The 15,951-nt window shown below is 46.5% G+C and overlaps 1 protein-coding gene across 1 annotated transcript in view; it reads right to left on the bottom strand.

Moving 5' to 3' along the window:
• Window positions 1-1,651: 1,651 nt before the first annotated feature.
• Window positions 1,652-15,951, bottom strand: part of mfsd14bb (major facilitator superfamily domain containing 14Bb) — a 43,526-nt gene continuing 29,226 nt past the window's right edge. Inside the window, exons 8-12 of the mRNA XM_083644136.1 lie at window positions 13,633-13,704; window positions 10,283-10,395; window positions 5,759-5,856; window positions 4,680-4,819; window positions 1,652-1,886 (exon numbers count right to left, since the gene is read on the bottom strand). Coding sequence (XP_083500262.1) covers window positions 1,656-1,886; window positions 4,680-4,819; window positions 5,759-5,856; window positions 10,283-10,395; window positions 13,633-13,704 — 654 coding nt within the window. The 3' untranslated portion in view covers window positions 1,652-1,655. The remainder of the gene's footprint in view (window positions 1,887-4,679; window positions 4,820-5,758; window positions 5,857-10,282; window positions 10,396-13,632; window positions 13,705-15,951) is intronic.

Raw genomic sequence — 15,951 nt, 5'->3', positions numbered from 1 at the left:
GGATCCATGTGTGCCAGGCAAGATCAAATCCTGCTCAAAGTCATCAAGTTACCATAAAGCTATGAACAGACCTGAGTCAGGCCAGCAAAATGTAGCTGAACACACTTTTCAAGTATTTGGAGAGAGAGCTTGATATATCTGATCCTGCAGACGATGTGGGGCTGTCTGATATAGCTTATCCTGCTGCAGACGATGTGGGGCTGTTTGAGAAAACTGGCTAGGTAAATCAAGCGCACCTAAAAGCACTTCAAACAGCTCAACCTACTTCCTAAGTATATTCCTGTCTGGGAGCGGGCTTCTCCACCTCGATATGAAACAAGCATTCCAGATGAGAAAAACAACCGCCCGGGAGGAGCGGGCGATGATGATGTCACCGCCGGGGAGAGAGCTGAGTGGGAGGAGTCAGAGAGGGAGGAGCAGGCGATGATGATGTCACCGCCGGGGAGAGGCTGATCTCCCAGGCAAAACAGAGTGGGAGGTGACTGTCTGTGAAAGGGTAGTCCCAATCATAGTGCGACCCCGCCCTCGCCACCGGTCACGTTACGGAGGGGGGGAGTGTTTGATATGTGCACCTCTGCAGACCTCAGGGGTGGAGTCAGGAGGTACCGGCCGAGAGGGAAGGGGGAGCGACTCCGCTGCGTTTAGGCTGAAATCAGACTGGAGAGAGGAATCGCTTCAGAGGCTAACTGTCGCTACGCTAAGATAGAAACTAAGAGTGGTGCGCTGTGCGTTACGGTTTGGCTGAACTCTACTCCAGACGGCGCATGTGTGACATCTTCTGCTCGTTTTTCTCAAACTCAGGACAACGGCAGGGAAACGAACCCAGTTGCCTCATGGGGGAAAATTCAAGTTTCATCCAATTCAATATCTTTAACACACCAAATAAAATGTTGCTATGGCTGGCACTCGGGATGCATGATGATATCGGCACGTCGCCAGTATCGGACGATAAAGGCTTTCGAAAATCCAACGTCGCCATCGGCCCGATATGACAGGCCGATAAAATGAGGCTAACCCTAACCAGCATCATCCTTCCAAGCCTGTTTCAGTAGGATGAATCTTAAGTTTTGTTTGAAAGAAAACGTTACGTAAATAAAAATGGCATGTTTTACATAACCTAAGTTGAAGTAGTCTTATTTTACCCAGTGAATGTGTACATTTTGAAAAGCGTTGTATTTCTGTCTGCATCTGCCAGCGGGCCGTCACCATAAGAGTCTGCATAATAATGTGTTAATTCCACTACAGGAGAGACTTGATGTTGTTTGAAATTAGGCGCGGGGTGGGGGGGGTGCACGCATACAGTACATCGGTATCGGCAATCAGCCAAAAGTTGGAAAATGGTGCATCCCTACTAGCCAGTACATTTATCTACTTTGGTTACCAAACTTCATTCAGACTCTCAAACATCTAATTGGCTGGTAGGAAAGATTTCCCTGCCACTGAGCCAGTACTGCAATACTTTAAAAAAAGGATCCAAAACGTCCTTCACATTAAAACAAAGTTAATTCCGCTTAGGCCAATGTGATCGCCGTCTAAAACCCCTTATCTGAACAGTCTGGATTCAAAGAAATCAAAAGCTGAATGTGTCGGTTGATCCTGAAGGGGCGGGACTAGCAAAGGGGGTGGGCACTGTGATTGACCCCGGCGGCTGTCAGTCACATGCTGCTGTCCTGCAGGAGTGGCTCGATGTCCTCCGTGTCGCTGGTGGGCATGGCCAGGGGGCTGGCGCTCTGAGCGTGTGCAGCGGAGGCGCTGCTGGACTTGCGGGCGGAGCAGGTCTTGATGTCCACCAGGCGGCGCTGGTCCGGGATGAAAAAGGCGACGAGTAGAGCAAACAGCACAGCGAACGCTCCAAACAGGAAGGGAGGGCCGGGAATCAGCAACTTCTACAGGGGAGAGAGAGAGCGAGAGAGAGAGAGAGAGACAGAGAGAGAGAGAGAGAGAGAGAGAGAGAGAGAGAGAGTATTAAAAAACTCATTTATAGATAGAACGAGATACAGAAAGAGAGAATAAAAATTATATAACATAATGAGAGACAGCGAGAACCCAAAACTAAACTCTTCACTGGAACGCTGGAGACACAGATGACAACTAACAATAAAACTAGAGCGACCGCACCGCGGATATATGCCTCCGCCAAACAAGTGAGCAGTTGACATGCATGTCTGTCCAGCCTTTGATGTTTGAGCCAAATGTGAAGACATTTGGTCAAGGTGTGACTGAGATATGGCGTTACGAGCTTGAAAATGGCGTTCATGAGGTCACAGTGACCTTGACCTTTGAGCAGCAAAATGTAATCAGTTCATCCTTGAGTCCAAGTCGACATTTGAGCCAAATTGGAAGAAATTCCGTCAAGGCGTTCCTGCGATATCGCGTTAAAGAGCTTGGAAATGGGGTTCGCGAGGTCACAGTTACCTGGAACTTTGACCTTTAACCAGCAAAATCTAATCAGTTCATCCTTGCAAGTGGATGTTTGAGGCAAATTCGAAGAAATTCCATCAAGACATTCCTGAGATAACGCGTTAACAAGCTTGAAAATGGCGTTCGTGAGGTCACAGTGACCTTGACTTTTGATCACCAAAATCTAGTCAGTTCATCCTTGCGTCCAAGTCGACGTTTGAGGCAAATTTGATGAAATTCCATCAAGGTGTTCCTCAGATATCGCGTTAATGAAACATCGGACGTACGTACAACCCGTATCCATAAGTGGCCAAACACACCATACGCCAAATCCATGCAGAAGTGAAGCTTGAGGCAGGCTCAAGCTGATCTGATGCTTAACCGGTCACACCAGGAGCAGTGTCTCTTCTCCTCAGCGCTGGGCTCAGAGGTGCTGCTCCGGCCCCTCCCACCCCTCACAAATTGCATTGACTGCCTGCCTGGCAGCTCGGGATCAGCGCGCGGCACGCTTGGAAAATAGAACAGAAGCTGAATCTTATCAGTTCGGCGTGGCGTTGGCGTGCGGCCGGTGTGAACTAGGGGTGCACCGATTGCAATTTTGTTGGCCGGTTCCGATTTCCGAATTTTTAATAGTCTGACTTGCCGATACAGATTTTCTTTCTAAGAACAATAATTGACAGCTTACACAATTTTTTTTTTCACTTTGTTTGAAAATTAAGTTTCATATAACAATTCCTATCATTTGCATGAAGTAGGACCATCTCACTCAAACACATCTCAAAATAAGTGTTCCAGGTTACTGGACAGAGCTTTTTTGTGCAAATACAATGAATAAAAAATGTAATAAAACCCAATAGCCTATATCCCACAGCTATCATGCATTTACTTTTCACAAAGAAAACAGGTGCAACAGAACATCAAAATGATCCATGGACAAGGAATTTATAGCCTGGCTCCAGACCAGTCCTCTTGAGTAGAGGGGAAATGAGTTTATGAGTTACAGTAACGAACTTCAGTCTGAATATCAGGCGGAGTTTACACACAGTCCGAAATTTCATATGCGTTTTATTTTAATCTGCCATCCGAAAAAAGATCGTCACGCACTGAAAACCTTGCACACTTGAGTCCGATGCATTTTTATTATTATGTCAGTCGTTCTATTTGCAATACGAAACAAATAGTCTCTCCTGTATCCACGTTACAACATGACTGACAGGCTGAGGCAGCAGCAGTGATGTGGAATGGAGAAGGCAGGTCGGGGAATGGTTATCACAGTGGACACAATGCTCACGTTCACCTCGCCAAGCCGACTGTGCGCGGTGGTGAAGCACCGCTTCCCGGGGAGAGAGAGCAGAGAGAGAGGGGCCAGTGAGGTGAAGCGAGCCGCTCAGACTGGACTCCAGCCGAGCGGGACTCGGCCGCACCTCTGTCTCCACGGCTTATTTTCGACTTGCATGTGTGACAAACTGCGAGCTTTGTCTACTTCACTGACGGTGAAAAAATTCCACAACGAGGAAGGTATGCTGGCCTGTGTGGTGTGGTGGCTGCCTGTCTCGGTGCTCTTTGGTTGTGCGCGCACATCATGTGAAAAAGGGGGGGAGCCAACCGGCACACAGAATCGGCTATGTAGACTGACCGGCGCAGGTCACCGGTCACGGCCGATCAGCTGAAAATCGGCCATTTCCGGTCACGGTCATGTTTTCCTTGTTTTCAAAGTTTAAAGCTATAGTGTGTAACTTTTACATATCTAAACAAATGAACGTCCGTTACATTCAAGCCAAACGAGTTTGCACAATGTTGATTAACCCCATCAACGCCACATAACACTGTATTCTGGACCAGAGTTTTCATTCTGTCCTCTGTGGAGACATTCCTGTGCTGTCCTGGAGCATGCTCACCAGAGACTAGCTAACTTCCCGTTAGCCCTCTGCTAACCATTACCACCACTGAGGTGCCCTTGAGCAAGCTCCTTAACCCCAACCGCTCCAGTGGAGCTGGTCAGTGGCCAGCAGATCAGACTGTGGTTGTACTGGTCAGCATCCAGGTATGAACGTGTGTGTGTGTGTGTGTGTGTGTGTGTGTGTGTGTGTGTGTGTGTGTATGAGTGTGAACAAGTCGCTCCTGAAAAAGAGAGCATTGCTCTCAGTGAGTCTCCACCCTGTATAAATAAAAGGTAAATAAATAAATAAATAATTTAATTGTGAGGCCCGTCTAGACTTGTATGTGTGCGTGTGTGTACATGCATATGTGTGTGTACCTGCGTGTGTGTGTGTGTGTACCTGTGTGATTTGTGGTGTCCTCCCTGGCGCTGGCTCTTCGTCCAGCTCCACGTTGAAGAGGAAGAAGATGAAGCCGTAGAGAGCCGGACCCAACCCGTTACACAGCCCTCTGATACCTGTGATGATGCCCTGCACCACGCCTACACACACACACACACACACACGACGGTACTGCATTTTGGTTTGATCAAGCCATCACCATGTGACACATGGCATTTAGGTTCAGGTTTATCTTGGACTTTTGTGAAGTGTAGCCAAGCTTTTGATCGCTTTACACTTTCAGCCATGCTGTCGACTCGTCTCCGTCACGCAACCAGATGAATGAACCAGATGAATGAGCAAATCAGATGAACGAGCAAATCAGAAATGAAGTGAACGGGGGGGGGGGGGGGAGGGGGGCGTGTGACACACACAATTCAATCCTGAAATCGAATTCAACGTTTTATTAGACAATCGATGTGTGCACTCACGCCTGCATGGGCTTGAGAGCGGACTCAGTGGGGACAGCAGATAAGCGTATCGATTAGCTCGGACCTTATTGATTTTCGGGTTTCGAGAAATTTGGAACCGGGTCCTTATGGAACCGGGTATCGAGCGCCATCCCTTGTGGGTACTAGGGGTGGGGGGGAAAATTGATACACCATAGCATCACGATATTTTTGCCTGACGATATTGTATCGATATTTGGACGCCAAGTATCGATATTATTTATTTATTTATTTTGCAGGCCATGCCATGCCAGGCCACCGGGCATCTGCCCGAGGCGCCCGATGGTGTAGTCCGCGCCTGCAGTGGCGTATTGAGTCCAGAGAAGCTTAATAATGTAGCCTACGCGTGGGGCCATAAAAACAAAAAAACAAAAACACTGCATGTTTTACTTCCGGTGAGGTCAAGGAAAAGGTAGGAAAAGGAGTTAAGACAATATATCGAAATATTCAATATATCGCAATACTAGCATATCGCCATATCGCAATACTATCTCAAGTATCGTATCGTCGTGGGCATCTGGTGATTCCCACCCCTAGTGGGTACAGGTCTTACATTAAGGGGTCTGGGTGGGTACGGGTGCACAGACTCACCTTGCTGGTCAGGTGACGCGAGGCCTGACACCAGAGCAGACACTGCTGGGAAGGTGATGGAGGACAAGGCTGCTACTGTCCCTGCTGCCCATATCATCCTACACACACACACACACACACACACACACACACAGTTACTATGCGCTCACACTCCAACCCGTCACCAGGGGGCGGGGCTTCAAGCAGTGCAGCAACAAGGAACTGTGACGAGCATAATCACATTTAAGTCTTCCCCCGTTTATTATCTACCAAGCAAAATGTACCGTCTATATTTACAAACACTGGTTTCTAAAAAAAAGGTTTTATTTTCAGCTCATTGTGACTGAACCAGAATCACATTCTTGTCCAGTTTGTGCCCCTGGTAATCCGGCGGAGAACCAGGGTGACAGGGGGTTGCGGTGTGCACTCTGGCCCGCGCCAAGTGCACACCGGCCCTGCCCTGTGTGCCCGCCACACAGGGCCAGTGGTGGGACTCCCCACCACCCAAGTGCCCAGTCCCCGGGACCAGCTCCCACACCGGAGTGTGTGTGAGCCGGCTGGGACTCGGGCACACCGGCCAGGAATCGGACCCGTTTGTGCCCCTGACTGTCCACACAGATTTTTTCCCCGCCTCCTGTGTTTTCAAAAGATTTCCCATCCACACAGTGTGCTAGCTAACCACACAGCGTGCTAGCTAACCACACAGCGTGCTAGCTAACCACACAGCACGCTAGCTAACCACACAGCGTGCTAGCTAACCACACAACGTGCTAGCTAACCACACAGCTTGCTAGCTAACCACACAGCGTGCTAGCTAACCACAGAGCTGCAAGGCTCTCCCCGGCAGACAGTCACAGGGCGGTGATATGACCGTAGTACATTTTTGGTCCACTTAAAAGCCTTAGATCAGGGGAAACTTTTTTTTGAATGGGGGGCCAGATTAGATCATGTGAAATTACCGGTGGGCCGGCCGGCTGCTTCTCGCATGATCATATGGGTTATAAAAATAAAAATCACATAAAATAAAATTGTACTCTTAAGGAGTTTGTTCACCATCTGAAAATATGATTACTGCCTGTGTTGTTCCTACTTGGTGCTCGTCTACAAACTGTATGATCGTGCCGTCATCGTCAGGTGAAACCATCCGGTCACGTGCACTCACTCACATTTGGGTTTGGTTCTGCCAGACGGTGCCAGACGGTGCGTGGTTTCACATTCTACAACGCGGACGGGCCAATCAGGTTATTTTACATCATAACCAGCCAATCAGGAGGGCTGCTGGCAAAACAGTAATGACTAATAGCTCTGCGGCTGGAGCAGTAACGTCAACGTTGGTCGAGTTTAAACAGCCATAAGTGCAGTTATTGCAGAAATAGATGGAAGAATAGATTCAACAGTTATTTTGTTATTACTTATTACAAGTTAAATTCATGAGAAGGCTTATTTCACCGCTGTGAATATGATGATTTATTAAACCTATAGGCCACCTATGTTGTAGAAATATGCAATTATTATTATTTTTTTATTGGAGCCCTTTGACCAGAAAAAACAGCTGTAGTTTTCCCCATGTCACTCTTAGGCCCATGGCACACCAAACAAACATTCTCAAACAAACACAAACAAACACGAACAAACACGAACAAAGACAAATGTTCGTTTGGTGTGCCATAGCTGTCTGTCCTTGTCTGTTCGTGTTCGGCGATGTTCGGTGATGTTCGCCCGGATTCAACATATTCAATCCGTGCTTGTTCGGTGTTCGCTGTTCGTGGTTGTCTGGTCAGTTTGGTCAGAGCCTCCTCTAAACTAATGTTACACGCGACGCAGCAAACACACGTTTCTCTGCCATGTGCCATCACACTGGGCATCAACACTAGCGGGAGGCTTGTCCCATGCACTCCCGCAAATAAGTAATGTTATGCGCAGCAAAGTTACATCTTACCGAGAGGGAGAGAGAGAACACCCATGATCGCTAACAGCGAGCTAGGCTAATAACTAGCTTGCCGTTCAGAAACGCATGTAAACAGCCGTGTGATCAGTGAGAATGTCAGTAAAATAAGGAGAGAGCTGCAGGTGCTTATGCAGAACTAGTGCACGATTAAGTGCACAGTGGGTAATGACCCGCTGTGATGAAGAATATAGCGAGATTAACAAGGTTGATAACAAAACACTGTCGCAGGCAGCTGCCATCAGCAGCACCTCCAGGCTTTAACTAGCATTGCCTGTCACATGATGCCTTCATGGTCCCTCGATAAAGTCTGCAGAAAGATGCACGTTTCCTCACCACTCTCTCAAGAAGCGTCACGTGAGTGTGGCGTTTAAGGCCATCTGTCACTACAAAATAAATAAACTGAAAAAAATCGCTAATCGCACCTTTCCCCCAAATCGTGCAGCACTATTGTCAGCATCAGCAGTGTAAGTCGAAGTAAACACGTAAGTTATATTTGGTCAGCTTCTTCTTCTTTGGTGTTTTACGGCAGTTGGCATAGTTATTGTTGCATTACCGCCACCATTTGGCTGAAATTAGAACAACTGTTGTGCTGAATATGTTTGGTCGGTGTGCCATGCTTTCAAACAATCTCCAACATCTGCCAACATTCACAGACTATAGACCCTTCTCATCGGGGCCATTTTGTGTCGAAAAGGCAGAATAAACACAGGTGCAAGCAAAACACTAATGAGGGTTTCCAAATTCCAATCATGGAAGTTTGAAACCCTCATTAGTGTTTTGCTTGCACCTGTGTTTCCCCTGCCTTTTCGACACAAAATGGCCCCCGTGAGAAGGGTCCATTGTCTGTTGGTGTTTGTTGGTGTTTGTTGGTGTTTGTTGGAGAATGTTTGATTGGTGTGCCATGGGCTTTAAAGTCGAGCTGAACCCAAAAATGACTTATTTTCTTTTAGTTCAAATACCTGGGTATGCAGTGCACCTATTTAATAATGTATACAAACAAAATCACAACAATCTAATTTCTTTAGTTTTTCACACTTTTTCACATCAAAAGTTCATTTTTCAAGATTTCATTGATAACAGTAATGTACAGTTTGCTGACGTCACCTAGTACTATCAAATTTCTACCCCATTTCAACCAATCATATCACGACATGCAGCTGTCAATCAAATCTTCATTTCAGGATAATTTTCTCTTCCAAATGAAGTAGAAAATGGCGCCTAGTGCCTGTCATCTGGCAGAATTCCTATCCCATAAACTAACTACTAACTTGGCCAATTGTTAGAAACATGAACAAAAAACAAAAACTATAATCTCTAAGAATGCAAAGAAATGTAACTGGCTCGTTAAAATGCGCATTCCAGGGATATCGTATCGTTACAGCAGCGATAATGGCGCGCGCATCCGAGAGCTTGGTTGTCAGGGGTCGCACTTCGGAGATTCCAGGCCGACGTGCTGCACTCTCCGCTCGGCAACACGAAGGCAGCTGGCTGCCTGCGGCTCGCTGAGCTCCACTCCTCCCGTCAAAAGGCTCTTCCCGAGGGGAGCGCCACAACACGACTGAATCCCACTCGATTTGGAGGCGGAACACGCCAGGATTGGCCAAAGCCCAATCCTGTCCCCAGAATTGTCAAATAAAATCATCGACATGATACTATGACCCGCCTCTCAACCTGTCATCTTAGACAAACTATGTTTTCAGTCTGAAACGGACTCATTATGCACGTGACGAACAGGTTCAGTTCGACTTTAAGGGGGAATCATACTGTAAGCTTCAGAAATGGCACTTCTCCTGGCTTCTACTACTAATACTACAACACCCAGAATGCATTGCGCACATCAATGAAACTCAACACTCAAAGTTCTCTTTACTTGAGCATATTTTCATTTACAAAATGTTTTCTTCATGGAGTCTGGATAAATCACCCCCATTTTCAAAGGATTATTAAACAAACCAGCGCGATGGAGTTACGTTACGTGGAATTACGTTACGTGGAGTTTGTGGACCAACTTTCTCTGCTGAATGGATGTTCAGGATGTAGCGTTAGCTACAAGCTAACATAACAGGTAAGGTGAACACAGTTGCTGTTCGTTGTTCTCTATTCTTCCAAATACTGATCTTTTCAATCTTTTAAACCTGCCGCAAGCGTAGTGACAGGACAGGAATGTAAACACGCAACATCAAATGCCTGGTGCCACTTCGTCATCGTTAGGGACAGTAAAAAAAAAAATAATAATAATAATAAAAATTAAAAAAACGATAGCAGCACCGAACGTCCAGAACATTATCAATACTCCTGGTACCGACAATCAGGAACGGGTACCAAATAATAGTGGATTTGACTATCTGGATCCAACGCTGATTGGCTGAAGAACTGGTTACTTCCGCGCACTGAAATGACAGTGCACAGCGCCGAGTCCCGGATCCGGATGTTTTAACCAGGCTGGTTATGTGCACAACACACACCATGGCACGCACGCACGCACGCACACACCTACCATGGCTCACACACACGCACACACACTCACCATGGCTCACACACACACACACACACACTCACCATGGCTCACACACACACGCACACACACACACACTCACCATGGCTCGGAGCCGAAGCCGTACCAGGTGAGCTGGAAGAGCTGGAAGCACAGACCCAGAAGCACTGTGTTCTTACTGCCGATGGTCCTCATCAAGACACTGAGAAACACAGTCTGAGACAGAGACAGAGAGAGAGACAGAGAGAGACAGAGACAGAGAGGGAGAGAGAGAGAGACAGAGACAGAGAGACAGAGACAGAGAGAGAGAGAGAGACAGAGAGGGAGAGAGAGAGAGGGACAGAGAGAGAGAGGGAGAGAGACAGAGACAGAGAGGGAGAGAGAGAGAGGGACAGAGAGAGAGACAGAGAGGGAGAGAGACAGAGACAGAGAGGGACAGAGACAGAGAGGGAGGGAGATAGCGAGATTGTGATTATTTTTGCTCAATGCTGCAACCGGGATATAAATTGCAATCCGGTAAATAGGCAATAGGCATTTTTCAATACGATAGATTTTTCAACAAAGAAACATTTTTCATAAAAGAAAAATTAGATGATGATGATGTGTAAGATTTGTTTTGTTTGAATACAACCAGTTGTTTTTTTACAGTGTGGAGTTGGATTTGTTGGCAGCAGTTTGGCTCAGCAGCAGAATCTCATGTGAGGAGTCACCAGCCTCCGGCCCAACACCAACACAAGACTGACTTCACAGCCCAACACAAGACTAGAGCTGCCGAAAATAATCGATTCAGAGATGCATCGCGATGCTTAATAGGACGATTCTGAATCGATTAACAAATATCAAAAATCGATTATTAAAAAAAAAAAAAAAAAAAAAAAAAATTATAATCAAATAAAATAGAATGTAAGTACATGCAGTTGTTTATTTTAATTATGGATCATAATACAATGCAATTCCAAATGCACTTTTATTTTAAAAGTAGCCACACAGTGAGAAAAAAGAAAGTGAGAAAAAATAAATCATGTATTGCGGAAAAAGTGATGCATCGATTTAAGATGCATCGTATAATCGAATCGAATCGAATCGTAGACTTGTATAATCGAATCGTGAGATCAGTGAAGATGCACAGCTCTACACAAGACTGACTTCACAGCACCAACACCAACACAAGACTGACTTCACAGCGTGACGTGAGGCTTTCTTTTCTGTGTGTTTAGCCTCTTCATCAGTTAGTGGAAATACACCTGTGTGTTTAGCCTAGGGATGCACGATATATCGGCAATCATATCGGTATCGGCCGATGTTAGTCATTTTTTAACATATCGGTCATATCGGTATCGGTCAGATGTTGCAATGTTAATATCGGTTATCATTATCAGCCAAATTCTTCACATTGATATGAAATAATGCAGTAAATCTATGATTTATGGGCTTTTCCAAAGGCTTTGCAAATAAAGAAATGCATAACTTTTTCAAATTCAGTGTTAACATGTGTTTTTGTAACATGTACAAAATGTGATGATCATAAAAATGTGGTTTTATACAGATCATATCGACATCGGTAAATATCGGTTATCGGCCATAACAGCAATGTTAATATCGGTTATCGGCATCGGCCAAAATTTTCATATCGGTGCATCCCTAGTTTAGCCTCTTCATCAGAGTTAACGGCGATAGGAAAAAAATAAATTTCTATTATAAATTACACAGATGGAGCCCTATTTCCCCATGTTGTTGTGCCTAAAGCCCCAGAACCACCAAGCCGTCAGTGGGCCGTTGGCTTCTACATGCTGAATCGGCGTTGGTGAGAGAGATCACCAGACAATTGGACTCGAGTCGCAAATTTGACGACTTCCGACTCGACTCGGACTTGGAAGGTAAATACTTGAAACTCGACTCGGACTTGGAAGAAAATGACTCGAAACTCGACTCGGACTTGTGACAAGATCAGCCGAGTGCACCAGCTGGGCGTACACCTAGGTGTAACGCTACTTCGATGTAGAACTCAAAGTTACGACTAACTTAATTTTATGACTAGTGCACCATGTAGTCTGTATGTGCTGCGCCTGGGTGTAACTTTTACGTACCCAAGGCGTACTGACTGACAGCTGTCTCATCTTGATCTGCGCTGTCGGGACTGACAGCTCTGTGCTGTCAGTGTCGTTCAGTCCTGTGATGCGGCCGGAATCTTCTCTCGTAAATGGACGTTTTGGGCGCAGGACCTCCGCTCGTCGGCGGGTTTTTAAAAGCTGATGCGTCGGAAGATCTTTCCATTTCTTCCTGACTTCGTCAACTGCCCGCAGTGCACAGTCTGCCATCGCATTCAGTACTGATTGCACTTGTGATCAAACTGCTTGTGTTGGCGCTGTTAAATTGAGCTGTGAGAACGTTTCTATGCTTTGAATACAACTCTATAAGTTTGAGCTGAGTTGGAGCTGTCTGTCAGCTGTCTCGAGCTCGTCTGAGAGAAGTGTGTTGCTTGGCAACAAGTACGTATTCACGTGGACGCGCACGTCCGCAGCCTAAAGACCGGGCGCAGCTACGACCATGGTAAGTCAGTCTTGGTGCACTCGGTGTAAATTCACACACGTGATTAATAACCTTATAGGCTTTTTATATTTTACTGGAGGACGTGCCTTGTCATTTTTTCTAACCTGTGACTCGACTTGACATAACCTGTGACTCGACTCGACTTGTGAGGGACTTGAATTGACAATCTTTGACTCGACTTGACTTGACATAACCTATGACTCGACTCGAGACTTGACTTGAAATAACATTGTGACTTGACTTGACTTGACTTGCCGACAAAAGGAAAGACTTGGGACTTGCTTGAGACTCGGGACCAATTGACTTGAGACTCGCTTGGGACTCGGATCAGAGGGACTTGGACAATTGTCTGGAGATCACTGATTGGCTGGTCAGTGCAGGAGAAAGAGAGACAGAACGCTCTGCTCATTTTCAAACTTCATCTCACCTGATCATTCAACTTCATCTCACCTGATCATTCCAAAACAGATACTTTGGGAAAGCCCCTTGAGCCTCTTGATGCATGATATCACCTGTTTAGTGCAGTTTCTAACCAACGCCTCTTCCTTTGTTCTTCCACAAGCTAAAGACCAGGCAGGGGCCATTTGCAACTTTTTATCAGACATATTCTCCATTAAAAGTCGCTGTATTACAAAACAGGACTGGAGCACTGTACCTGAGCCACTATAGACAGGAGAGGAGGCAAGACGAGAGGGGAGGAGGAGAGGACAGAGGAGAGGAGACAAGAGATGAAAGGAGGAGAGGAGAGGAGGAGACATCTCTATAGAGGACTGGAGCACTGTACCTGAGCCACTATAGACAGGAGAGGAGACAAGACGAGAGGGGAGGAGGAGAGGACAGAGGAGACAAGAGATGAAAGGAGGAGAGGAGGTGACATCTCTATAGAGGACTGGAGCACTGTACCTGAGCCACTATAGACAGGATCCCCACCATGGCGATGAAAGCGGCGATGGCTGCAGGGGTGAACAGGATGACCTGGAACAGAGGGAAGCACAGAGAAGCTGAATCAGCTGAGCACAGCTAACTGAGCACAGCTAACTGAGCACAGCTACTGAGCACAGCTAACTGAGCACAGCTAACTGAGCACAGCTAACTGAGCACAGCTAACTGAGCACAGCTACTGAGCACAGCTAACTGAGCACAGCTACTGAGCACAGCTACTGAGCACAGCTACTGAGCACAGCTACTGAGCACAGCTAACTGAGCACAGCTAACTGAGCACAGCTACTGAGCACAGCTAACTGAGCACAGCTACTGAGCACAGCTACTGAGCACAGCTAACTGAGCACAGCTACTGAACACAGCTAACTGAGCACAGCTACTGAGCACAGCTAACTGAGCACAGCTAACTGAGCACAGCTAACTGAGCACAGCTACTGAACACAGCTACTGAGCACAGCTACTGAGCACAGCTAACTGAGCACAGCTAACTGAGCACAGCTACTGAACACAGCTAACTGAGCACAGCTACTGAGCACAGCTACTGAACACAGCTAACTGAGCACAGCTAACTGAGCACAGCTAACTGAACACAGCTACGGAACACAGCTAACTGAGCACAGCTACTGAGCACAGCTACTGAACACAGCTAACTGAGCACAGCTACTGAACACAGCTAACTGAGCACAGCTACTGAACACAGCTACTGAACACAGCTAACTGAGCACAGCTAACTGAACACAGCTACTGAACACAGCTAACTGAACACAGCTACTGAACACAGCTAACTGAACACAGCTACTGAGCACAGCTAACTGAGCACAGCTAACTGAGCACAGCTAACTGAACACAGCTACTGAACACAGCTAACTGAGCACAGCTAACTGAGCACAGCTAACTGAACACAGCTACTGAACACAGCTAACTGAGCACAGCTACTGAGCACAGCTAACTGAACACAGCTACTGAACACAGCTAACTGAGCACAGCTACTGCTCACTACAGAGAAGCTGAATGAGCTACTGCTCACTTTTCTCTGTCAAGGTTATTATTTGAGGTGATTTGGCCGACGGTTTGATCACAGAAATAGAAACTTTAGTTCCTAAATGACCAAATGTTCCCGTGAGCCTACAGTGATGCTAGAAGACACGTGTTCAGTGAGTGAGCCTACAGTGATGTTAGAAGACATGTGTTCACTGAGTGAGCCTACAGTGATGCTAGAAGACACATGTGTTCAGTGAGTGAGCCTACAGTGATGTTAGAAGACATGTGTTCACTAAGTGAGCCTACAGTGATGCTAGAAGACACATGTGTTCACTGAGTGAGCCTACAGTGATGCTAGAAGACAGATGTGTTCACTGAGTGAGCCTACAGTGATGCTAGAAGACACATGTGTTCAGTGAGTGAGCCTACAGCGATGCTAGAAGACAGATGTGTTCACTGAGTGAGCCTACAGAGATGCTAGAAGACAGAGATGTGTTCACTGAGTGAGCCTACAGTGATGCTAGAAGACACATGTGTTCACTGAGTGAGCCTACAGTGATGCTACTGTAGAAGACACGTGTTCACTGAGTGAGTCTACAGTGATGCTAGAAGACAGATGTGTTCACTGAGTGAGCCTACAGTGATGCTAGAAGACAGATGTGTTCACTGAGTGAGTCTACAGTGATGCTAGAAGACATGTGTTCACTGAGTGAGTCTACAGTGATGCTAGAAGACAGATGTGTTCACTGAGTGAGCCTACAGTGATGCTAGAAGACAGATGTGTTCACTGAGTGAGTCTACAGTGATGCTAGAAGACATGTGTTCACTGAGTGAGCCTACAGAGATGCTAGAAGACAGATGTGTTCACTGAGTGAGTCTACAGTGATGCTAGAAGACATGTGTTCACTGAGTGAGCCTACAGTGATGCTAGAAGACATGTGTTCACTGAGTGAGCCTACAGTGATGCTAGAAGACATGTGTTCACTGAGTGAGCCTACAGTGATGCTAGAAGACATGTGTTCACTGAGTGAGTCTACAGTGATGCTAGAAGACACATGTGTTCACTGAGTGAGCCTACAGTGATGCTAGAAGACACACGTGTTCACTGAGTGAGCCTACAGTGATGCTAGAAGACACACGTGTTCACTGAGTGAGCCTACAGAGATGCTAGAAGACACACGTGTTCACTGAGTGAGCCTACAGTGATGCTAGAAGACACATGTGTTCACTGAGTGAGCCTACAGTGATGCTAGAAGACACACGTGTTCACTGAGTGAGCCTACAGTGATGCTAGAAGAC

This window comes from Poromitra crassiceps, assembly GCF_964638095.1.
Source record: "Poromitra crassiceps genome assembly, chromosome: 10".
NCBI classification, from domain to species: Eukaryota; Metazoa; Chordata; class Actinopteri; order Beryciformes; family Melamphaidae; genus Poromitra; species Poromitra crassiceps.
This window is presented reverse-complemented; position numbering and strand designations above follow the sequence as displayed.